The sequence below is a fragment of the Hemisphaericaspora subhashii genome (assembly GCF_019202705.1).
Source record: "Hemisphaericaspora subhashii strain CBS 10753 chromosome Unknown scaffold152, whole genome shotgun sequence".
Lineage (NCBI taxonomy): Eukaryota > Fungi > Ascomycota > Pichiomycetes > Serinales > Debaryomycetaceae > Hemisphaericaspora > Hemisphaericaspora subhashii.
In genome coordinates, this window is record NW_026057169.1 from 1 (window position 1) to 25,469 (window position 25,469).

Here is a 25,469-nt window from a genome sequence, read left to right on the forward strand (position 1 = left end):
TTTTTTTTTATCGCGAATCAATGAATTAACTTAAGACGACTTGCGACGAGTAACTTTTTTCTTATTAACGGTTGCATAACCATACTTAAGCAACTATTATAATCCTTCGATTACTCTGACCGAATATCACCTAGCAATTGCACATAGTCAAGAATCCCCCCACAAAAGAGTTAATTTGCAACGTATAATAATTAGAACAAGAAATATTTTACTTGGAACTTGAAAATAAATCATGCGACCCTTGTTTGTTTTTTGACTACGACTGAAATCTGGATCTCTTCCAAGAAGAGCTATACAGGCCGCTCCAGCTGGAAAGCTACACTTATCAAAGGTGTGCGAATAAACCCTGCTTAGTATTTTGTGTTGTAATCTTACTCTCGAAAGTTGAGACTGTTTATACACATGTCCAAGCACTCTACTACTTACAATATACTGAAACGGTCATAAAGATTATGATGCCCGATAGTTGCGAAAACGAGTCAAAAATGCGTCTTTAGATAAATCTGATCGTTTTATCCTGCATTTGTACAGATCCTCTTATCACAATGAAAAAGATTGTTGTCGGTTGTAGTTAGTACCAATAGCAAATCCCGAAAGAATCGACAAGTAATCATACTTTGGAACGCTTTCCACGGCCGACAGTTTTTTAGAGATGAAAGTTCTCAATCTTAGTACATCAGGTCATCTATTCTTCTATAACCAGAATCTAATTGTCATATACATCGTTTTTCACGGTATTCTACTGTAAAAAATATTCAAGCTACCATTTTTAACTCCCGATAGCCATCACATTCATCAAACTAATTCCAGTGTCTAATCGGCACCCAAGTTGGCCAATCTATCAGCTTCTTCATTTGCCAAATTACCAGCGTGACCTTCTACATGTTCCGCTACTATATTAGACCATCCTTTAGAAGAGTATTGACTGTTTATCCGATCCTTCAAGTTGACTAATTCTTGAATCAAAGTGGCATTAGCTATAGTTTCACCCTTCACATTCGTCCAACCATTTCTTCTCCATTTATCACTCCACTCATTAAAGCTTCGAACGGAATATTGAGAATCCGAAAGAATTCGAGTTGGTCGTCTAGCAGTCTCGTGCATTAATTCTTGATAAACGTTTCTTAATGCATGAATCAAACCCATCAACTCAGCACGTTGATTGGTTGGTTTAATAGCCGCATCCAATGGTATCGCGGCGTTACGATCATCACCTGGTCCATAATAGACACCATATCCTGCCTCAGGACGACTGCTCCTCCCATTGCCTCGACAGGCCCCGTCAACAAATACATTCTCCACTTTGCCTCCCTTAGCCAAAAATTTGAGGGCCTCTTCACTTGAATCGAATTTTCTAAAAAGAGCGTTGTGGAAGCCTGTGATTTCTTTCTGACAAGCTGACCAACTGGCATAAACTCCAGGGTTATGACCTTGCAAAACTGTATAATATGGCATAATTGGATTTGGATAGAGTTTTTTGAACTAAGCGAGGGGTAGAGTGCAGAAGGTTTTATTTTCATTTGAAAATGTTTTGTCATTCTTTCGTCGCGACGAGATTCATATCGAAAAAAATTCCTCTTTTACTTTAATGGGGTTTCAAGATTCAGTGTTATCAAATAATATATAATATAGCTATTCATTTACCTTGAAAGAAACTCCATAAGGGCCAGTTTTACCTACCCAACCCATATGTAAAAATTTTCTGTTGTAATATTTATTTTAGGAGGCAGGGTTCGACTAGATGCCCAGAATGTATCCTGCCATCGAAATCCTTGAATTTGATTTCCAAATATTACTCACGAGAATATCTCGTCCGAAAAAGCCTAAGTTTCATTCGCAGAAATGATAACAGTCCATTCTTGCCCTTCTGTCAAGTTCAATGCCCTAGTTAATACTATCAGATTTGCTAAAGAGAACAATCAGGGTACAATTAACGACCAAAAATGATATTGATAGTATCTTAGAAAACCGGGTAGGTCAGCCTGTAAGTTATTGATATCAGTATATTGAGTCGTGTATTCTTCTATAAACTACACATGAATCTATTTTTGGTAAAGGTATAATGTAAATAGTTAGCAATCCAGAATATGATCATTCTGTTAACACAACTACCATCCTTTTTATCAGCCAAAGTCCTCCCCATCGGCACCTCTATTGGCCAATCTATCAGCCTGGTAGTTTGCCAAGTTACCACAATGGCCTCGAACATAACATATCTCGATGTCATACCATCCTCTGGCTTCATACTCCTGGTTTATAAGATCTTTGTACACGAGAATGTTCCAGAATAAATCGAAATTAGTTACGGTAAAACCCAGCTTATTCTTCCAGCCATTATTTCTCCATATTTCGCTCCATTCATTGAAACTTTTCACCACGTATTGGGAATCAGAAAAAATTCGGACAGGGCGTTCAGCAGAATTATTCCGCAAATCTAGCTCTATATTAGCTAATGCGTGGGTTAGTGCCAATAACTCAGCACGCTGATTAGTTGGTCGCATATCCGGATCAACTGTCCATAATGGAACTGCCGCATTTCGGTGACTGTAGGGGCCATAGTATACACCATAACCAGCTTCTGGCGTTTCGTACATTCCGTTTCCTCGGCATGCTCCATCAATAAACACATATTCTACCGGCCCTCCTTGATTAAGAAAGTCGAGGGCTTCCTCAGCTGAATAGAACTCTTCGTAGTAAGCACCATTGTATCTGTTTATTTCTACCGCACAAGCAGGCCAGTTGTCATACACCCCGGGATTAAAGCCTTCCACAACTGCGTAATATACCATGAGTGGGTTGTAGCTATCAATACCAGATCGGGAATAGGAAAATCACAAGATCAACTTTCGTCTGCGCCAAAAACAAGCTTACGTCGACGATCGCGGGTCGAATATTTTTTTTGCAGGAAGTTTTTTTTTACTCATATCAATTAGGAAACCTATACAAGGTGTTGACTTGCATGGTTGCAGAAACATCCTTAAACTATTGCTAGGATACTTTCTATTGATCGCGTTGCATTAACATATAATCATGCTTGGCTAAAAGCAAATCTGCGCACTTTATTTGGAGCCAGTTGCTTTTTCCGTCTTATGGTATCTTCTTACTGAGAATTAGAGTAGTGGTTAAACGCAGTAAAGCCAACACTCGAGAGACAGAGTAATAGAGTATGAGCATGATGCAGAATGCAAATATTCTGGTCACTAGATGATACCCAACGTGAAACTATGTCTGATTAGAATAAGAGCTTGGAGGGCATACGAAATCCTTCAGAAATACTTGAGCTCAATCCAAGGAAATAATGTAAGTCCATATTAGCTTCCATTCCAAGAGAGTGGCCAATACCAAGAGGCTTTCCAAGATACCAATCAAGATATAATTAGAAACGGAACGCGATATTAATACTATCTTATATACTCGGATAAAGACCAGCTCTAACATCCGAGCATATTCGGTGATATATATTCTTCTACAGACACGATTTAACAAAGGCCTTCTCAATAATAAATGAATAACTCAGACTAAGGACTTCAAACCCATCGGGGGATGTGCTGTCCATCAGCAGCCAAATTGGCCAATCTGTCAGCTTCCTCGTTTGACAAATTACCACACTCACCTTGGATCCGGCATACATCAATTGCATACCATCCGTTCATTTTATAATTTTGGTTGATCCTATCCTTAATCTCAACAATTTCTTCGATCAAGTCAACATTAACCATTGGTTCACCATACCCATTCTTCCAGCCATTCTCTTTCCATACATCGTTAAAATCAGTAAAAGTGTCCACGGCATATTCAGAATTAGTAAAAATTTGAACTGGACGCTCATCCCATCCATTCCATATATCTATTTCTACACTGGTTAATGCAGAAATTAGTGCCCATAACTCGGCGCGCTGTTTAGTTGGTTTACAATCGGGATCTAATTCCTTTAATGGAATCGCAGCATTTCTTTCATCCTGAGGACCATAATATATACCAACTCCGGCATCTGGCCAATCCGTGGTCCCATTTCCTCGGCATTCACTATTGATAAACACATTTTCTAATGTACCTCCCTTATTGATAAATTCGAGGGCCGCGTCTTTTGAATTGAATTTTTCATAACGAGGATGAGGATATTTATCAACTTGTGCGGAACAAGCGGGCCAGTTGTCATAAACGCCCGGATTCAAACCTTCCAAAACTGCATAATATATCATGATTGTTGTTTATCTGTCACTTAAAAAGAGCAATGGGTAATCCCATATCGGTAGCAAAAAAAAAAAACAAATTTCCAACGACGAACTAAGCGAGCTACTAGTTTTTCTTTTCGCTTGGCAAGGATCTCTTGTCGAACGGTACTTAGATCCATTTTTAAACTATTTCTCAGATTTCTGGTTATCAGCTGGTACTTCTTGCGGGGAGTTACATCTTTATTTCTTGTCTCCTCTTTCCGAAAAACGCCACCAAACACGTCACAGATTGGATCCTCGAGCTTATCTTCGGGTTCGTTCTTACTGGTAGTGCTTCTGCCCTGGGCTCCATATTATCATTCTTCTTTCCTTGGATTTTGGAATACTTTCTGTTAACCTGAATACCACCCTTTAGAAAATGAATAACTAAACAATATCTGCGACAAAATAAACTCGATTCATTGTTCTTCTTTAGCTTGTATCTGGTGGGTTGTGCACATTCGTAGATAATATTGAGAGATAGAAAAGTGAAATGTGATCATCATGGGGGAGATACCAAACGCCCGGCTGCTAGTAATTAGAGGATGATAATTTCATGTGTGGGATCCCACACTGTGAATAAATCTTACAGTAGCTACAAGTAAAATATTAAGTTAAAGCCCAAAAAACGTTCCTTATATATTAAATAACAAATTTTCTTAAATAAAAAAAAACATAAAGACAAAAAACTAAGTATAAAGATGTATAATGTCCAAACATTCATATATATGTCTTCTCTTTCATAAAACCAAATAAAAACAATAATAGCAACAATAAAAAATAACAAATCATAAAATAAATAAATAAAAAAAAACCATCAATTGTGTATGTGTACTGTGTATGTGTATAGTGTGTGTCATATAGTATCTAAGACTATTCATAATAAAACCAATAATTAATAATGTGAATAAAAAAGGAAAATCGTAATTGTAAATCAGGAATTACAAATTTTCCATAATAAATAAGTTAAGCGTGTGAGTAGTAAGTAGTAAGTGTTTTTGTATGTGAAATATTTTGCAGCAAAGTAAAAAAACAATTCATGAAATGACATCATCGGAATTCTGACCTGAAATTCCATATTATGTTAATTACCAGCCAAAAAAATACTTCACATCCCTTAGAGGGGGGGGGAGTGTGGAAAAAAACAACAACGTGCAAACTTTACCAAACTAGCTCCTCATCGCCGTTAATGCCAGTGTTGTTAGATCCATTAGTAGTAGTAGGTTCATTGTTATTATCAATGTAATATCGAATATCATTATTCAATAATTTTTCTTCCAAAAAATCAGTAATCATATTATATTGATCATTTCTTGATTTTTTAACATTCATTAATTCATCAAATTTAAAATTATAATCATCACCACCTTCTTGTTCTTGTTCTTCATATCTAGGTAAATCAAAAAAGTTATTCACCTTTTTGAATGAAAACATCGGCTTCTCAAATATAGTATGAGCTGATGCTGATTCAACAGTTGTAGAACGGGTAAGGGTTGACATTAATGAATTGCTTTCAGAGAAACAATCATCTGAATATGGTGATGTTGTACGTGATAATTCTGCGGATGATGTAGCAGACAACAGTGGTGATCTTAAATCTTCATCCATCATAATGTCATCTTCATCTAAATCAGAATCAATTGAGTATTTATTAAATTTAGTTTTCTTAATGATATCTTCATCTTCATCAATATCCATATTAATAAATTTTTCAAATTCATTAGTAGAAGATATGTTGGAACTTGTTTCATCAAATGTTTGTACTTCATTATATGATCTCTTATGAACATTTGAATCAAGAGGTAAAGAAATTTTTGGATTTAATACTAAATTTTTCAAATGACTATAATCATGAATTAATGATAATAATGTTGATTTTAATGAAAGGTTTTCAGATTCAATGATTTTGATATTCTTAACTACTGATGTCAAATCATTAATATCCTCACACAAGTCACTCAATTGAGTGAGTGACGTCGGTATTGATGACTTTGCGGTTGTTTTCCTTTGATATTTCTTTCTTGGTTTTATGGGTTGTTGGGTTTGTTGTTGCAGTTGTGGGGTTTGTTGTTGGTTGTTGTTGTTGTTATTAGGTTGTCCTACCGGTTTTCTACCTGGTTTGGGCCTAGGTGGTAATATCCATTCCTTTGATGTTTTCACAATTATAGGGGTGGTGGTGGTTGGGATATTTTCAGATGGTGTTGTTGATATTGTTGTAGTAGTAGTAGTGGTAGTACTTACTAAAGACATAATATTAGTATGAATTGAACTTAATAAAGTTGTGTCTGCCTGTTCTTGTTTTCTTCCAAATAGGTATAACATTTTTATATAAAACAATTTAAGTGTGCACTGGTTATTATATATAAATTGGTTGTTGAAGTTGCAATTTCTTTGAAATATTTTAAGGGGGTAAAATGAAAAAATGGGTTTTGGAAAAATTCCAGAATCGAAAAGACTTCTAAAAAAAAGTCCATAGAATCCTCAGTAAAAAATAACAGACAAAACAGACAGAAAAAAAATAGAAACTTTAATACATACACAGCATAATTGTAACAGATTTGTATGGAGGGGGTTGCAAGTCTAGTAGTAGTAGTAGTAGTAACAAGTAAGTAGTAGTAATATGAACTTTTGTAATTTGTAATTGGGTTTTAATATAATGACATAATATTATAAAGTAGTAGTAGTTTTCTAAGATGATCTAGGTTTTTTTTCCAATTGGGCTTTTTTAAGTATAAATATAAAATTTCAAGAAACCCAGAGAAAATATATTTATTATATAAAAGAAAGGAGAGTTTAAAAATTTTTAATGTCTGAAGGATGACTTTTAGGTCGGGAAATTGGAATTAGTATTGTGTAGTTAAAATAGCTAGTACTACTACTATTTTAGTGTCGGAATGAAACGGGTGAGAACCAGTTCCAGACAGACATTTTTTTATTTTTTAACTAAAATGATAAATAGAAAGGATTGATTATTATGCCGGGATTTTTGGAAGGATATTTTTTAAATGTTTTTTTTTTCTTTGAACAATCAAATTTTAATTTAGTTTTTTAAAATGACTCGTAATTAATGAATCATCTCTGGGGGAACAAACTTCTCCAGTAGGTCAATACACACACACGTATCTCATCCATCAGTTCCTCGGGATACACTTGCCCAATGTTTCAGTCTATTGACTATAATCAAGTTCAATTGGATTTGTTTTTGATAATGTAGTAAATAAAGAAAATGTTAAATGACCAAAAATACAAAATTTTCCAATCAATTTAACTTTAGTAATGTGAAAATTACTAATCGGTGTTTGGTTAAAGTTTATTTTATAGTGACAAAGAAAAAAACACGAACAGAGATAGTCAATCTCCCGTATGGGCATTAAAATTTGTTCGACTTGTAGAAGACGTGGAGCATGAAGGTATCATGTTGAAACTTAAATTATCCCCTATGTATTCTTATGTCATGACAGTTTTGTGGTGTCTCAATTAATTATGCTTTTATTGGGATACACATTCATAGTTGTAAGAACCAAGAATTTTTACTGATTTTCGATTTAGATGGAACCAATGGAAGGTTAAAAAAAGCTATGTCAATCCTCGTAATCTACTCAATTGCTAGATATATTGACAGTTGGTACTTTCTGCAACAAATAATTGAAGCATTGAATAGTTACGGATAGATATTGCATGCCGGCTTTTGAAACCTCAACTATGTACCTGTAATTCCTTGCTGTAATTGGCTGTAAAATTTTTGATGTTTTTTCTTTTTCGAGATGAAGCGCTTTTTTTTTTCAGACAAAAAAAAAAAAAAGACATTTTCAAAAAAAAATTTCAGGTTTGTGTATCAAAGAATCAATGTTTTAATGAAGAATAAATTGATATTAACCGCGTTAAATTAGGAGTGTAAATGCTGCCAATGTCATTGGAATACATGGGGATGTGTAAATAAGCTATCTGATACATTCTATCTCGTCAATAACTGTAAATCAAAAACCATCCACATAGTTTAGAGTTGATGTAACCGTTCGCACTTATCGGGTTCCGGGCAATATAAAAAACAAGGAATGATCACGGATTAAATTGGTTCCTTTTGGGAAAATGTTATTGCTGGATTATATTCCCCTTGGTGCTCTTCCAATATTAAAACCCTCAATTATACATGAATGAGTCCCCTTCTTCTTTGTGCGCCTTGGCGGCCGATTCAACCGTTAATTACCAAGAAAACAACGGTTTGATTCAAAACAAAGGAAAATCAAAGTATAAACAGCAGATTTTGCATGGAAGAATTATCAAATTTTATTTGTTTCCACGTCACCGAAGTAAAAATTATTTTTGAACACATATTATTCCGTAATTTTTTTATTATTATTTTACTGTGTAAAACTTTTCGTTTCACAAAATTCAAAATCAGACAGAAAATTATTTATTCACGACACAAAAATTAAAAATACCTCCGTGATTGTTTTCATTCAGGAATGTAAGAACAGGAAGGTTTAAACACGGCTAAACTACAGATTATGTACACACGAAGCGGATAGTTGTAAACAGTCTCTCGGTATTTATTAACCGTGGAAGCCTGAATCTTCCGGCAATTTAGGAACACAAGACATTTTAGTTGCAAAAGACCTATTTTTTTTTATTTTGATCTAAATTCGATTGATAAGAAATTAGACCAACTCCGGGGAAATGAAATTATGAATTATTGTGATGAACACACTCTAATGCATATCAAACCCCTATTAAAATAGAAAAGCTTTAATGGTATAAACTTTGTTTTCAAATTGTTACAAAAAAAAACATCAGACCATTCTCAAGGGGGCTGAATAAATCAAAACGCAAGGGGTTGTTACCAATATGTTCCTGTAAACCTTAGCAGGTAGATGCCTCATTTCAGTTAGTAGCACTCTGTGTACCCGCCTCTGGGCCCTTATAACAAGGTTATGGTTGCTAGTAGTATAGACTCTATGCATTGAATGGCGTATACAAATTGAAGAGAATTAATTACGGCCATTGTTTCTACTGCAATGCCTCGGGCAACAGTTGATTATCAAAGAATAAAAACCTTTACCATCGAAGAATAAAAACCCTATTAGAACCCTTTCGATCAACTCATGGATTAAAATACGACATTTAGAATACGTCTTGCGATAGAATTGTTTCTATATTTGAAGTTTAATGTAACCATAAACTGCTTATAGACGCATTAACGAATTCATTGGCAGAAAAGGAACTCCGAAGTCCGAAAACAATGATTAAACGGAAAATTCATCTAAACTTTTTTCTTCTATTATAAATAATTTTTTTTTCTTACAATTAGAAATTGTCTGTCTGGATAAAATTATTTCTATTTACCTTGGCATCCGATTCTATCCCCCCGGATATTATTGATTTACTAAAACTATCTAGCGATCTAAGGATAAAAAAAAGGATACTTTAACCGGTAATATGAACAGCTATGAAAGACACACTAATTGTTTAACAAAGTAAAGAAATTGCAATTCCAAAAGCACAAGCCCCCCCCCCGACTTATTCACATGTTGGAACTATCCCGAGTCTAAAACCCGAAAAACTACACCGAGCCCATCGCTTATGTCCCGAAGAAGACTACCTAAATGGAAGCTGCAACCTTGTTTCCCATAGAGGGGGGTTATCACTTTAACACGCTTTTTATGGAATCTTGTATGTCTACTGGTGCGCATCTCTTGTTAGATCCAAGTAATTGACAAACAACAAATGTAAAAAATCTCTTTCCATCCAATGGATCTGGTTTCTATTTATGGAAGGGAAATTCCGTGGGGTTGATTTTCTGGGGCAAAATCGAATGCGCTTTTTAGCCGAGGAATTCAATTTTTTTTTCTTTCTTTTTCTGGCGTGTTGCGGCTTGACAAACGCTTTCCCACTGATAAGCCAAAGAAAAAAAAAGAAATTAACCAATTCAATCTCATTCAAATAGGAACTGGATTTTTCCCACTTTCGTTCTTTTTAAATTGTTACTGCAGTTTCAAAGTATAAAAGCTAATCAGAAGAAATATGAGTGTATCTGGAATAGCGCCGTATCCTACCCCAAAGCAAAGATCTATCCTCGGATCAATAGTACCATCTGGATCTAAACATCATGGAAGAAATGCCATCCCATTAACTTTAATATTGAATTTACAAACATTATTAAAGAAATCGGTATTTAGTAGAAAGTTTTATCAAGAAATAAATGATAAGATTCTTAATAAAACAGCTACAGTTGATGCTAATTTATATTTCTTATGTTATTTCACTTTATTGGTATCAGCAATATTGAATAATAAATCAAAAATCCTTTATTGGTTAAAATTACAGAAATTTAAATTATTTCAAGTATTTAATAAAGTAAATCAATCAATTGGTGGTAATGATTTGTCTCAATCGGAAAATAAATCAATTAATAAACATTTTGAAAAACCAATTTATCAAGAAGGTTCAAAATCAAATTTAGCCATCCATTTGAAATCAATTAGTTCCTATTTAGCTGACATAAGAATATTCGCTAGATTGACCGATTCAATCAAATATATGCCATGGATCATTGATGAGTATAAGGCTTATACCAACCCTCTGGCTAGTTCTCCACCAAGAGCAGATCGTCTTATAAATTTAATCCAATCATTAAACTGTCTTGTTCTTGAATTATTAGAAAATGCCGGGTGGTTAACTGATCATAATTGGGTTGGCACTTCAGATAATGCCTGGTGGTCATTTGAAACATATATCTGGTGTTCATGGGTTTGGGGCGCATATCTTGTAATTGATATCGTAGAAATGATTAGAAGAACCCCAATTAAACAATGGGATAGAAATTGGAAAGTTGCTTTATTTAGTTCAGTAGTTCAAATGCCTTTGGTTTTACATTGGAGTTTGAGAAATGGATGTTTGACTCCATTCTGGGTAGGATTATGTGGTAGTGGTGCATCTTTCTTTAAATTCAAAGATTTGTGGTCAACTCTTGAGTTGTAAAACTTAGAACTTTGCAGACCACTTTAGTATTTATTTATTTCTAATTAATAGATTTCTATTAGAAACATTCTTGTTTGGTATGGTATTTATATATATTTATTAAAGAGAGAAACGGGGGTTCGCTTTTGAACGTTCTAATTATGCATATTATCTTGTAACTGATTGTAATTGTATGGAAGTCTACATTCAATTCTGGCTTGCGTCTAGTTCTCTCAAACCGGTAGGACCCATTTTCGAATGCGCTCTATATTTAACTTCAGTTGAGCGCAATTGAAGATTTTCGTACGGCATCCAATTGCAAATGGCAACTCGCAGCAGGGGGAACACGTACAAGAGATGTTTCCTTATCTGGAAAGAATGATCCAGATAACTCAACCCATTGAAGGTAAACAACTCAACCCATTGAAGGTAAACCTCCTGGTCAGCTTGAAATTCAATGAATAACATTCTTATTTTGATACTATACAATATTACAAAAAATACAAAACTATTAATAGGTAGAGTGTGCGTCTGGTTAGTCTCTAAATCTCTTATCCTCTCTTTCTGCTTTTCTTTCCATTTCATCCCAATCTTCACCTTCACTTTCTTCTTCAAAAGAGCCTTCACTGTCACTTCCAGATGCACTATAATCATCTTCATCTTCATCTTCGGCACTTTCTTCTTCATCTTCATCTTCAGGATCTTCATCACTGACTTCGAATTCTGATTCTTCTTCACTTTCTTCCTCTTCACCTGATTCACCTTCACCAGTCAAGAATGACCAACCACCATCAGCGAAAAATTGATAGGGATCAGCTTGAACGGTTTTCATAATTGTTAACCAATTCAAATTCATTTGTCCTTCACTTAAAGGAATATCAACATTTGTAAGCCAAGATTTCACATCTTCTAATAATTCCATTGGAATAGTATTAATATGAACAACTGGTTTACTAAAATCCTTAAAAACAAAAACTAAATCAAAATTCTTTAATCCAAATTGAACTCTTTCCAAATGAGCAATTTCAATTTCTTCTAAATTAACGACTAAATATGGAGGATCGATTAATTGAATTAAACAATCACGAGTAGGCATACATAAAACCGATGAACGGAATGGAACCCCTTGGAACCCTAATTCTCTAAATGGAATATCTAAATCAATTAATCCATTACTTGATTCAGCAATCAATTCAGCAAATGATTTAAATTCTTTATCCAATAATGCTTTTCTTCTTCTTTCTTCTTGTTCCTGTTGTAATTCATCTTCATCACCATATCTATATCTTCTCTTTCTACCTCCAGTTTCATCAAATGCCATATCACTGGCTTCACGATAGAATTGAACATCAAAGGTTTTCTTTTTCCCAATCATAATTGGATTTTTCAAATGACAATGAATAATAACAATTAATTCATCTTTACAAGGTTGGAAAAATAAATTCTTAATATTTGAAAATAAAATATCAACTTTTTGATCTGATTTGAAACCTGATTGATATCTGATACCATTTTCATGAATTTGTAAAACTCCTCCTAATTTTTTAGTATCTGGAGTTGGTCTAATATAAACTTGATCCAATTTCTTCATTCTTGAACCTTTTAATTCAATTAAATTTGCTTGAGTGACAACATCTGCCATTTGTTTCTTTTCCAGTTCTCGCTTGACACTATCCTTTTTCATATCTTGAATTGCCTTATAAACATCAATCATTCTTTGACGATCTCTTGACCTAAGAGTAATTGATCTTAAAAAGGTATTATCAGGAGAATCTTCATATGGTAATTCTGTTCTTTTGGCAAAATTACCTCCAGCACCAGCAGAATTGAAATTCAATCTAAGATAAGTAAAATCACCTTCTTCGTTTTGTGATCCACTCTTGTATGAATTAATATGGAATGGAACTGGTCTACCTAAAATTGGTAAGATAATAGTTTGATTCTTAATATCAACGTGGATTTTTAAATCTTGAACATTATTTGAGATTTGAGATTCACGAACATAAGATTCATATTTCTTAAATACTGGTTTAATATCTGAAGAATCAGTAGCATCAGCTTTTGAAAATCTAGCTAAACCTTCTTTTAATCTTTTTTCATGTAATTTAGATTGAATTTCTTGTCTAATTTTTTCAGCATTTGAATCATCAGCATTACTATTTTCATGTCTTAATTTTGATTTTAAAATTTTGGAATTAATTGGTTCTTTTTTATCTTCTAAATTTTTAGCTTCAGCTTTAATCTTTTTAGTATCATTATCTTCATCACCTTTGAAATAAAATGAAATTTCCGATTTTTGTTTTGGATAAGTTGTTAATAAAACTGGTTCTGATTCAGAAACTTTAAAAGTATCAGTTAATAATAATGAATAATTTTTTAATTTAGGAGATTTTGCTTTTGAATTGGTTAAATTATTAAAACCAATAGTTAAAGATATAATTTGACCATTAGTTAATTTTCTTTCATTTCTAGCATTTAAAATAAATGTTGAATCTCTAAATTCAATACCTAATAACCAACCAGCGTTTTTGGTAAAATGAGAAACCAAATGAGGTTTTTCTTGTTTAATAAAATCAATCGCACCTTGATACAATTTATTAGCTTCAACCCCATCTTTTAATAAAGTTTTAGCTATTACTAGAACATTAAAGTTATTCTTTAGTATTAAAAGAAGGTAAAGTAACCAACCTTCAATTAAGAAAGTTCTGGCAATGTTAGCACAATAAGATTTATATCTTAATCCGATTCCAGCTAAAATAACACCATCCCCAATTAATTGAGAATCGGTGGAAATTGCACTTGGTTTTAAATCATAATCTCCACCACTTTGAATGATTGGAGAATAACACCATTCAACATATTCTGGATCGAAATCTTTAATTGGTTGTAATAATTTCTTACCTAGTTTATTCTTAATATACCATTTATTATTTTCAATTTTATCTTCAATTAAATCAGTTAAATTTGAATTGGTGATTTTCTTTTCTTCATCAACAACAATCATCATTTCATCAGTGAAAATATCCATCATAGTAACCGATGCATTACTGGCAATTTTAGTATTGTTGAATTCTTCAGAATCTTTAACTTCTAATGATTTAGAAATCACAAGGCTTAAATCAACAGCTTTCAAGTCTTTACCTTGTATAGCTTGATTCCATTCATCAACAAATTTCCCAGTATATTTATCCTTTAAAACCGTGGCATATTCTCCGTTAGCACCTTCTTGTTGTTCTAATTTATTAAGTAAATCAACAAACAATTGTTTATTTTTATCAGCGTCTTTTGTTCTAATCCATAATTCTATTTTATCTTCATTTCCAGTAATTAATCCCCGTAAATATTTAGCTTTTCCTTCAGAAGTGATGAAAATACATTTATTAGACGTGATATAAATGGCAGTATGAACAAATTCATAACCTAATAACCAATTCTGTAACACAGTTGATTTCTTATACGTGTTTTCATCATCTCTTGCACCAACTATAACCAAAGCTTGCGGGATTTTCTCAGCAATCAAGTTCTTTTGCAAGATTGATAATCTTTTATGAAATACACCTGAATCTATCTTAACGTCAGCCATTTCTTCGAAATTTCAAATTAACTCAATAAAGGGGAAGTGGACGAGGAGATGGTACCTACTCTATGATTGTTCAAAAGGAGTTGTTAAATTGATTGATTGATTGATTGATTGATTGAGATTTAAATGGAATTTTGGAAAACTTGACAACCAAAAAAAAAAAATTGAGAGAATGGGTTGAGATGATTGAATTTTTTCGTTTCAATTTTGGGTTGAGCTTTGTTGTAGTTTTGTATGTATTTTCAATACGAACTAAGAGATTAGGACAAGAATCACAAGCAAAGCGATGTCAAGATTTTCCAAATAGTTCTACGTTGTTCATTTACAAGAATGAGAAAGTGTTAGAACGTAACATATACGCAAGTAGTCTAGGGGGGGAATCACACTCTCAATTTTGCTTTCTTAAAGTGTTTGTAAAATGTCTACAAATGTCGTTCTCCAAATGTCTTTCTCCCATACGCGTCTTTTTTCTTCTCAATTTTTTTTTTGGGGGGCACTTCTAGCGCGTCAGCCAAGTATCGATCTGTTGTGAAAATATTCAATAATACTGGAAACTTTCTCTTTGCTTTTGAAAAGACAATTTTTCATTGTGTTAAGTGACTATCAAGTTCAAAAGTCCAGAGAACAATGTTTAGACAAGTCAAGAGAAGAACAGCAGGAAGAAGGAACTTCGAACAAATATCTTCCAATTCCTCTAGTTCTTCAAACAAGTTATTGAATGGAGATGATGATGGATCAAGTCTTTATAAATCAAGATTATCATTTTATGATATTCCACCAACTTCAGAAATCACCCTTGAAGAATTTGAAATGTGGGCTATTGATAGATTAAAAATCTTAATTGAAATTGAATCATGTCAAGCTAGATCTAAATCTTTAAAAGAAATTGAAGTTGCTATTAAACCGTTATTATTAAAATACATGCCACTAAGTCCAACAGGAACCATTTCACAACAACAAGAAAGAATTAAAGATCATTATAGTCATTATATTCTTAGATTGGTATTTTGTCGTAGTGAGGAATTACGTAAGAAATTCATTAAGAATGAAACAATTTTATTTAAAATTAGATATAATTTATTACAACCTAAAGAACAACAAGAATTTATTGAATTAAATAATCATAAATTGGCTTGGAATTATATTACACCCCAAGAGAAACAACAATTATCCGACAAATTATATGCCAGTTGTTCTATGATGATTAAGAATAATTTATTATTAGATGGTGAGAATTTAACTAATGAACAATTAAAACAACATATCTTATATAAAGAAAACTTTATTAAATTACCATTTGAGAAATGTATTTCATTAATTAGTTCAAGATCAATCTTTTTGAAAGGTGGTTATGGTTATTTACCAACTAGTTTACAATTGAATTTATTGGCAACTGAATTTCAAGAAAAATTGAATGATATTTTAATTAAAACTTTTCAAACTATTCCAAGATTAGAAGAAGATGATAGATTATTACCATTATTAAATAACTTATCTAATAATTTTGCTAATATCCAATATGATAATTATGAACAAGATAATTCATTGGCTTCAGATATCAATTATCAATCAATCACTACTAAAGCAATCACACAGCATTATCCATTATGTGCTACTCACTTACAACAGGGTTTGATCAATGATAGTCACTTGAAATATAATGGTAGACAACAGTTAGGGTTATTCCTTAAAGGCATTGGATTAAATGTTGATGAAGCAATTAAATTTTGGTCTTTCCAATTTACCAAGAATAATAACATTTCAATGGAGAAATTTAATAAAGAATATAAATATAATATTCGTCATCAATATGGGTTAGAAGGGGCCAGGATTAATTATAAACCATGGGATTGTAATACAATTTTATCAAAACCTAAACCGGGGAAAGGTGAATATCATGGATGTCCATATCGTGATTTATCATTGGATTCATTAGTGAATACTTTACAAAATATGGGAATCAATGATCAACATGATTTAAATGTTGTTATTGATGATGTTAATAAACGTGATTATACAATTGCTTGTACTAGAGTATTTGAATATACTCATAGGAATAATACGACAAAAGCAAATAATGAAAACTTACATATTAGTCATCCTAATTTATATTTTGATAGATCAAGACAATTGGAAAGAGCTGAGAATAAGGGTAGTACCATTAGCTCTGATAGCCAGAAAGAATCCGAGTCTCAAGGTGTATAGCTTTGTACAGTATTTGATTAATATAAGAATTTTGCAACAACACTTCAATTTTGAGTAGCCTTTCAATGGCAAGCTTCGAACAAATCTATAAAATTAAAAGCTACTTTGTGAACTATAAGCAACAACTGGCTGTCTTCTTTAATTAGATCTCAAATATAAGTAAAATAGAAATGTTGTTTTCAAGTGAATACGGATTTATTACTAGTAGGTTAAACAGCCATCATTATTACTTTTGGCTGCAAAAAAAAAATATTTTTTGACGTAATAAAATTAATGAATGTAATGGTAAAGTGCTTTCAATAGAGAACAACCACTTCTGCCTCTCTTTGACCCTTTGTGCATTGCAAATGAGATTGCCGATCCAACCAATTAATAGAAAGAATAGATGAAACATTGAATTAATTACAGGCTCTTGTGTCATTGTTGATTTTCTGTGTGGCAAAAATAGGCTGGAGATCTGATCTGATACGAGATTGTCAATTGTAAAGTAAACCGGTAAGGATTGGTAGAGGTTGAAGTTTTGTACTCTTGTATCAACTTGAAATGTGATCTTGGTACTATTGCATGTACATTTTTGTACCAGCCATAAAGTTTCAGGTTGTGTATGGATAAAGAAGTTAAATTCTCGTATGAAACAGATTTGATTCAACAACATACAATTATGAAACAGACTGTTTATGTTTCGAAAATTACCGCATTAGAAAAAGTAGATTAAAGAACACGTTTCGTTGACTTTCATATTAGAGTTCTACATTTTGAAGCTTCTCATATTATCAAAGGTAATTTACAGTGTTACCACTACCCATAGCAACAATCATAAAGCAATTAAATTAAATAAGGTTATAAAATTCCACTTAACTTAAATACGAATTGCTTCAACGCGAAAAAAAAAAAAGAATATTTTTAGAACGAGACCGACTGACGAACAAACGAAAAAACACAGCCAAAAAAGAAAAACAAGAAATTTTTAATTTTTACTTTTTTAATTTAATTTTCAGTATAATTTAATGATCTTTAATTTATAAATATTTATAGAAAGCAACTTACTCCTCCCTCGAGCTTTTTAATAGAATCAAAATCTACATTGTCTTTCATTTGAAAAAGAAAAATCCCCAAGTATAATAGAAACCCTAAAAGAAAAACTGCGAAATGAATACACTTCCTCAACAACCTCAACAGAATCAACAAATTGAGCCGCGCCAAGTGTCATTTAATGTTTCGGATCATTATCAGATATTGGAAATAGTAGGAGAAGGAGCTTATGGTATAGTATGTTCAGCGATTCATAAACCTTCAGGACAGAAAGTTGCCATCAAAAAAATAGAACCGTTCGAAAGAAGTATGTTATGTCTTCGAACATTAAGAGAATTAAAATTATTAAAACATTTTAATCATGAAAATATAATTAGTATATTAGCAATTCAAAGACCATTAAATTATGAAAGTTTTAATGAAATATATTTAATTCAAGAATTAATGGAAACTGATTTACATCGAGTTATTAGAACTCAAAAATTATCTGATGATCATATTCAATATTTCATATATCAAACTTTAAGAGCTTTAAAAGCAATGCATTCAGCAAATGTATTACATCGAGATTTAAAACCATCAAATTTATTATTAAATTCAAATTGTGATTTAAAAATTTGTGATTTTGGTTTAGCGAGATCAATAGCTTCTTCAGAAGATAATTTCGGATTTATGACGGAATATGTTGCAACTAGATGGTATAGAGCTCCTGAAATCATGTTAACATTCCAAGAATATACTACTGCAATTGATGTTTGGTCAGTGGGGTGTATATTAGCAGAAATGTTAACCGGGAAACCTTTATTCCCTGGTAGAGATTATCATAATCAATTATGGTTAATTATGGAAGTATTAGGTACACCTAATATGGAGGATTATTATAATATAAAATCAAAAAGAGCTCGAGAATATATTAGATCATTACCATTTTGTAAAAAAATCCCATTCCAAACTTTGTTTAATAATAATCCAAATATAAATCCTTTAGCACTTGATTTATTGGAAAATTTATTAATATTTAATCCAACTAAAAGAATAACAGTTGATGACGCTTTAAAACACCCTTATTTACAATTATATCATGATCCTGATGATGAACCGATAAGTGAAAAAATCCCAGAAGATTTCTTTGATTTTGATAAAAGAAAAGATGAATTGACGATTGAAGATTTAAAGAAAATGTTATATGAAGAAATAATGAAACCGTTGTAAAACTAAGCTCGCCTATGAGGTGTAGATTGCCTCCCACAAATCAACTATCTTAAATGACTGACAACACATCTGGGTTATGTTTACTGTATTTTCGTATGGGACACAACCGATCACCAAGTAGAATACATAGTTATTGGCGAGGGGAGTTTCTCAAAGCATGAAGAGCGTTATGAATATGTTTATATAATTGTATAGAATATTGACAATCAATTTATTTATTAATTCCAAACTCGGTCGAAGAGTCACTCTTATCGTGGGTCAATTTGTAATGGTTGCAAATCTCATACATGGTTGCAAAACTTAAAAAATTGGGTCTATTTAGATTCCACTCTAGGTTTGACCATATAGATTGATGTATCCTCACATCAAGGAATGTTACGACATAACCGACAACGGTTGGATACTTGGCCAGTTGATGTTTTAAAACTATGATTTTTGTCAAAAATTTAGACCTATTTTGAAATTAAATCCTTCGAGCACGGAACTCCAAGAAATGTCTCCCATTCACTACGTTTCCGGGTCCAGTAGAACAATAGGTATAGTGGAGACGATAAACCTGAAGTCGCTTAACCCAATATATACGTAAACTACCTATACATCTATCCTTTGTGCCAATTATTCCTGCTAAATCACATGCTCAATTTTTGTTGCAAAACCACCCTCGGAAACCTCGGGTTTAGGTTCGTATTTAAAAACTTTTCTATGACAAAATCACGTGAAATTCAAAAACGGATGGCTGTGAATTTTACTTTAGCACTTTTAGTCCTCCCAACCGGCTCACCAGATTCCGCCATCTGAATTCTACTACTGGACGGTGTCCGCGCGAGTTCGAACCTCGCACCCTTCACTATTTTTTTATTTCTAAAGGGTGTCCTTAAACCTTTTTTTGTCAATTAGAAGTTTAGCTGAATGCTAATAGTAAAGGTTGGTCGAGTATCGTGTTTGTGTACTGTTGTTCATGTGTTGTATCGGAAGGTTTCTTTCCCGCTTTGCTCCACAGGTACGCCAAAATTTTAGTGCGAATAAAAACAGACGCGTACTGATTTTTATTTTTCGGTTTTTGAGATTCGTTTTTTTTTACAACCATCAACCTTTTCTTCTCCATCTAGATCAACCCCCCCAAATACTTTAACCAATCAGTTTTCAAACTACGCAATGTCCAGTACAAGGCCTGATCTTAAGTTTACGGATAATCTGGATGAACGTCTGTATTTCAGAAAGTATAACCAACTTCCTCCAAAAGATGTGAATACCATTAGAGTTATTGATCACAACAATAAGGATTATTTCACAGTATTAGATTCTGACGCTGATTTAATTGCTGACAATATCTATAGAACTCAATCAGTTATTAAATTCAACAATAAAAACAAATATGTCACAATATCCTATCAAGTTTTCATCAATGATGTTTTAAAATTTTGTTTGATTGATAAACATTTAAAAGTGGAAATTTATAACAATAAAACTTTTCAATTAATCACAACTGCAACTGCTGGTAATTTGGATAATATTTCTCAGGAATATGGTGTCAATCTTGAATTTCAGGATTATTCAAGTTCTATTATTGCTGGGGTGAAATTTCAACAAACAGGTATCAATAAGAAAGTTGGTGTATGTTTGATTGATATCCTGAACTCATCTATTCAAGTTTCCGAATTTGATGATAATGAATTATATTCGAATTTGGAAAGTTTATTGTTACAATTAGGGGTTAAAGAAGTTGTCTTACCGTCTAACTATAACCCACAAGAAGAGAATGCTGATATGATTAAATTGTTTCAAGTCTTAGATAGAATTGGAAATATCGTTACTAGTTCCGTCAAATCATCGCTTTTTAATCATAAAGATATTGAACAAGATTTATCTAAATTAATCACCAACGAAGTGGATGATAATGTTGGTGAACAACAGGGTGAAGTAAATGTTGCTTTAGTATTAGCATCTAAGGGGATCAGCACTACAGAGTTTCCAATCTCTTTAGCTTGCTGTAATGCATTAGTTGCTTATTTGGATTTGCTTGGAGAAGATGCTAATAAAACCTTCTCAATTGAACAATATAATTTGACTTCATACATGAAATTGGATTCTTCCACCATGAGAGCATTAAACATCTTCCCACAGACACCTAGTGGACCAATGGGATTCAATAAACTGAAAAATGTAAGTTCAATCTTTGAATTATTAAATGATTGTAAAACTGCCGCCGGGTCAAGATTATTGTCTCAATGGCTAAAACAACCATTAACTAATCTAACAATGATTGAAGAACGTCAAGCATTGGTCAATCTTTTGATGGATAATACTACCCTAAGGGTATTCACATCTAACGAATTCTTGTCTCGGATTCCTGATATAAAGAGATTAGTGAAGAAAGTGGCCACAAACATTAACAAAACTACAGGAAACGAGAACAAAAAATTGGAAGATGTTGTCTCATTATATCAGATTGTATTAGCTTTACCTGATGTCATTGATGTTTTATCAAATACAATTGAGGGAATGAAAGGCGAGGAGAATCAAGCCCAGATTATTACTCAGATTGAAAAGTATTGGTTAGCTCCAATTCAAAAGAGTTATGAATCGTTACGAAAATTTCAAGAGTTAGTGGAGACTACAGTAGATCTTTCTCCATTGGAATCCTCTTCTGCTCATGATATCTTGCACAACGATTATAACATAAGACCTGAATTTGACGAATCATTAGTTGAAATCAATGAAAGGATACAAAATAGTTTATCAGAAATTAAACAATTGCATATTGATGTTGCTGACGATTTGAATATGGAATTAGACAAGAAGTTGAAGTTGGAAAAGCATATTCAACATGGTTGGTGTTTCCGAGTAACTAGAAATGACTCAGTTGTCTTGAGAAATAAAGGAAAGAAATATAATGAACTTCAAACCGTGAAAGCCGGTGTTTATTTTACTTGTAGAGAATTATCACAAGTATCTCAAACTTATTTAGATGCATTTGGTGAATACAACAAGAAACAAAGGGAACTTATCAAAGAAGTATTGGCAATCACATTGACTTATCAACTGGTATTTCAAAGTAACTCAAATACAGAACGAGTAAACCTACAGAACCGAAGAAAACGGTTACATGCCATTCTTGCTCCCACATCGTTTGTGAAACCAAAATTATATCCATTGAGTGATTCAATAGACAGTGTGGAATTCAAGCAAAGAAAGCTTAAATTGGAAGACGCCAGACACCCAGTTTTGGAAGTTCAAGATGATATCAACTTCATTGCCAACGATATTTACTTATCGAATGATCGCGAAGAAAAAGGAAAACCGTTCGTGATAATTACTGGTCCAAATATGGGTGGTAAGTCTACCTATATTAGACAAATTGGGGTTATTGCATTAATGAGCCAAATTGGTTCATTCATCCCAGCAAGTGAAGACAATTTTATTCCAGAAATTCCCATTTTTGATGCCATTTTGTCAAGAGTAGGAGCTGGAGACTCTCAATTGAAAGGATTATCGACATTTATGATTGAAATGTTAGAAACTGCATCTATTTTGGCAACTGCCACTCATAATTCCTTGATTATAATCGATGAATTGGGGAGAGGTACCTCAACTTATGATGGGTTTGGGTTAGCATGGTCTATTCTGGAGCATTTGATTACTAGTAAGCAATGCTTTGCATTGTTTGCTACTCATTTCCATGAATTGAATCAATTATCGCAAAAATATCCCGATAAAGTTGAAAACTTACACGTTGTAGCCCATTTGGAAAAAGGATCAAATGACAAGGAAGAAGATGACATTACTTTGATGTATAAAGTTGAACCAGGCATTTCCGATAAATCATTTGGTATCCATGTTGCTGAATTGGTTAAGTTCCCTACGAAGATTATTAACATGGCAAAGAGAAAAGCATCTGAATTACAAGAAGAAAAGCAAGATGATCCCGATGTATATATTCAATCGAAACGAACGAAATGTTCGCCAGAAGAAATTGGAGTTGGAATTGAGAAATTGAAGGCAATACTAAAGAAATGGAAATCCGAATGTTATGACGGTTCGAAATGCAAATATGACAGCCAAACATCAGTTTCTAGATTGCGGGAAATTCTTGTACAAGAGCTGGAATCAGTTCAATCTGATAAATTGATCGCAGAAATTACCAGTTTGCTTTAAAGAGAAAGTTTATATATTGTAATATTTATAAGTAATAAAGTTTTAAAGGTCCTTTTTCATTTTTTCCAAGTATTTTGAATCTTCTTCAGCTAACTTCTTCACAGCCCTATGTCTTTGTAAACCGGGCTTATCTATACAATAAACGACCGGAAGAAACCCATATGCCCACTGAAATTGAAAGAACTTTTCGGTACCAGTTAAGAAGCATCGTAAATATTCTTCATAAACCAAAGAACAATACACACCAGATCCAGTCAATATATGCCACCATCCATGTCCTTCCAAAACAAATCCATAAGGCATTCCCCAGTTTCTTCTTGCGATTCTAACTTCGGTACAAAAATGAATATCTAAATTCCAAAGCAAATACCCTAATAAAAAGAGTCCAATTCCGAGAATCAGGGTTGTATGTAATTGTTTGGCGGCAACCTCATCATGGACATATTTCTTTCTCAATCTGATCGATCTGATAACTATAAGTACATTCAAGGTTCCATAACTTACTTGATGAATGGTTGGATCACGAAAATAAAGATAGATCACAGTTAAAAGGTTAGCACCCATGAAAGTTCCCCATGCTATCCTCATTGATTGTTCTTTAGTTTTAAATTCACTGAAAACTGACCAAAAGGGAATGCAAGTTGCATAAATCATCGGTAATTCATCCAAAAGTTGGAAATGATATTTCAAAGTCATATGGAATAACCAGGATCCAATACCAACTAATAAGAATCCCAATGCTGAAAATATAAATCTAGGTTCAAGTTTATTCTTGTAAGCATGATAAGTTGCAAACAGAGCTAATAGAATAAATACTGAATTAGTCACTGTGTTCAATGCTTCTGCAACATATTTAGATACCACATAATTCTCTTCACACCAATCTATTGTAGATGTGGGAATACCCCAAAATCCATCGTCCTGTTCTGGAGGATAAGGAATAGCAAATGGAAACATGTCTTCTGTTGTTCTAAAACGAATCTGATTGGTTCTAAATCGGTTCCAGTTTGTTCTTTGCCAAGAAGAGGCAAAAAGACAAGAGAAGGGCTTTCAAAGCTAAAACGAACTAAAAGAGTTAAAATGCAACGACGCACGAGGGGGAGGGGAAAAATTTGCTATCGGTCGGTCGGCTTGCATATGACATCAGAAAACTAAATTTAATTATACGCACAAATTTTGTCTCGGATTTTAAACTTTTTAATTTTTAAGATCTAATTACATGCCGACCGATCATTCCCAATTGGGAAATTGCACCCGAATACAATAAACTACAGAGAACTATTAGAAATATCAAGATACCATTCTAACCAACACTCTCCATTTACAGGTCTCAGAACATACGAATCATACATTGTCATCTTTTCTTCGTCAGTTGTATTTGTTCCGACATTTCTCGACCCTAAATTAATTGGTGCAGGGGTCAGTCCAGGGTCCTTGGAAGTAACCACCTCACACCAGTTAGGATCAATCCGAGAATAAAAATGCCAATAAAGATTTACAATAGCCATTTTCATCTCCATAAGTGCCAAGTTCCTTCCAAGACACATTCTGATACCTTTACCAAATGGCATCATATATTTTTGTTGTAGTTTTATCCTTTCTTTATACTCTTGTTGGAATTCATGATCATAAGGCAACCAACGTTCCGGTATGAATTGATCTGGCTCGGGGAATATGGTAGGTACACGATGCATTGCATATGGTAGACACGATATGACTGTCCCTACGGGTACAACGACTTTCTTTCCATTTTCCATTTCCAATAAATATGGTCTAGGTACAACACGGGGTTCAGCACCAGGAAGGGATGAATGTACTCTTGAATTCTCTTCGATAAGTGCATTTAGATATGGTAATTTATCAACTATTTCCAAATCATCAATAATCGAACTCAAAGATGCTGGTTTACCAAATGTTTCAAAGAGTTCATGTTTTAGCCTTGTTTGTTTGCGGCTGTTACCAGGGCGGGATAATTCGTAACATAGATATGCAAGTTGGATTGAAGTATTTGCATGGCCAGCGAAGATATGATCACTGGAGAAAGAATAAGCATGATCGCCTTTTAGACCACTTTTCTTCAAAGCTTCCAAAGTGGTTGGATTCTTACCATTATC

At 33.2% G+C, this 25,469-nt stretch overlaps 10 protein-coding genes across 10 annotated transcripts; 4 read left to right on the forward strand and 6 right to left on the reverse strand. All coding sequences in view use genetic code 12, as the record gives it.

Moving 5' to 3' along the window:
- Positions 1-813: 813 nt before the first annotated feature.
- On the reverse strand, positions 814-1,455 carry J8A68_000055 (ribonuclease H family protein; the record flags this gene model as incomplete). Its single annotated transcript, XM_049409009.1, has 1 exon — positions 814-1,455. One exon carries the CDS (start codon positions 1,453-1,455, stop codon positions 814-816), a length of 642 nt encoding a protein of 213 aa, XP_049266628.1.
- Positions 1,456-2,123: 668 nt separating this feature from the next.
- On the reverse strand, positions 2,124-2,789 carry J8A68_000056 (ribonuclease H family protein; the record flags this gene model as incomplete). The annotated part of the gene is made up of 1 exon (XM_049409120.1): positions 2,124-2,789. One exon carries the CDS (start codon positions 2,787-2,789, stop codon positions 2,124-2,126), a length of 666 nt encoding a protein of 221 aa, XP_049266629.1.
- A 738-nt stretch (positions 2,790-3,527) lies between these two features.
- On the reverse strand, positions 3,528-4,202 carry J8A68_000057 (ribonuclease H family protein; the record flags this gene model as incomplete). Its single annotated transcript, XM_049409230.1, has 1 exon — positions 3,528-4,202. The coding sequence occupies one exon, from the start codon at positions 4,200-4,202 to the stop codon at positions 3,528-3,530; it is 675 nt and encodes a 224-aa protein (XP_049266630.1).
- Positions 4,203-5,375: 1,173 nt separating this feature from the next.
- J8A68_000058 (uncharacterized protein) lies at positions 5,376-6,464 on the reverse strand (the record flags this gene model as incomplete). Its single annotated transcript, XM_049409340.1, has 1 exon — positions 5,376-6,464. The coding sequence occupies one exon, from the start codon at positions 6,462-6,464 to the stop codon at positions 5,376-5,378; it is 1,089 nt and encodes a 362-aa protein (XP_049266631.1).
- Positions 6,465-10,235: 3,771 nt separating this feature from the next.
- CSO99 (Cso99p) lies at positions 10,236-11,192 on the forward strand (the record flags this gene model as incomplete). Its single annotated transcript, XM_049409451.1, has 1 exon — positions 10,236-11,192. One exon carries the CDS (start codon positions 10,236-10,238, stop codon positions 11,190-11,192), a length of 957 nt encoding a protein of 318 aa, XP_049266632.1.
- A 514-nt stretch (positions 11,193-11,706) lies between these two features.
- On the reverse strand, positions 11,707-14,754 carry CDC68 (chromatin-remodeling protein; the record flags this gene model as incomplete). Its single annotated transcript, XM_049409562.1, has 1 exon — positions 11,707-14,754. The coding sequence occupies one exon, from the start codon at positions 14,752-14,754 to the stop codon at positions 11,707-11,709; it is 3,048 nt and encodes a 1,015-aa protein (XP_049266633.1).
- Positions 14,755-15,378: 624 nt separating this feature from the next.
- PRI2 (DNA primase subunit) lies at positions 15,379-16,956 on the forward strand (the record flags this gene model as incomplete). The annotated part of the gene is made up of 1 exon (XM_049409673.1): positions 15,379-16,956. One exon carries the CDS (start codon positions 15,379-15,381, stop codon positions 16,954-16,956), a length of 1,578 nt encoding a protein of 525 aa, XP_049266634.1.
- A 1,149-nt stretch (positions 16,957-18,105) lies between these two features.
- CEK1 (mitogen-activated serine/threonine-protein kinase) lies at positions 18,106-19,200 on the forward strand (the record flags this gene model as incomplete). The annotated part of the gene is made up of 1 exon (XM_049409783.1): positions 18,106-19,200. One exon carries the CDS (start codon positions 18,106-18,108, stop codon positions 19,198-19,200), a length of 1,095 nt encoding a protein of 364 aa, XP_049266635.1.
- Positions 19,201-20,355: 1,155 nt separating this feature from the next.
- MSH2 (mismatch repair ATPase) lies at positions 20,356-23,355 on the forward strand (the record flags this gene model as incomplete). The annotated part of the gene is made up of 1 exon (XM_049409894.1): positions 20,356-23,355. The coding sequence occupies one exon, from the start codon at positions 20,356-20,358 to the stop codon at positions 23,353-23,355; it is 3,000 nt and encodes a 999-aa protein (XP_049266636.1).
- Positions 23,356-23,397: 42 nt separating this feature from the next.
- Positions 23,398-25,469, reverse strand: YDC1 (alkaline dihydroceramidase; the record flags this gene model as incomplete). The annotated part of the gene is made up of 2 exons (XM_049410005.1): positions 23,398-24,325; positions 24,697-25,469. Coding segments are annotated over 2 exons (1,701 nt in total), but the record flags the coding sequence as incomplete, so codon positions are not given.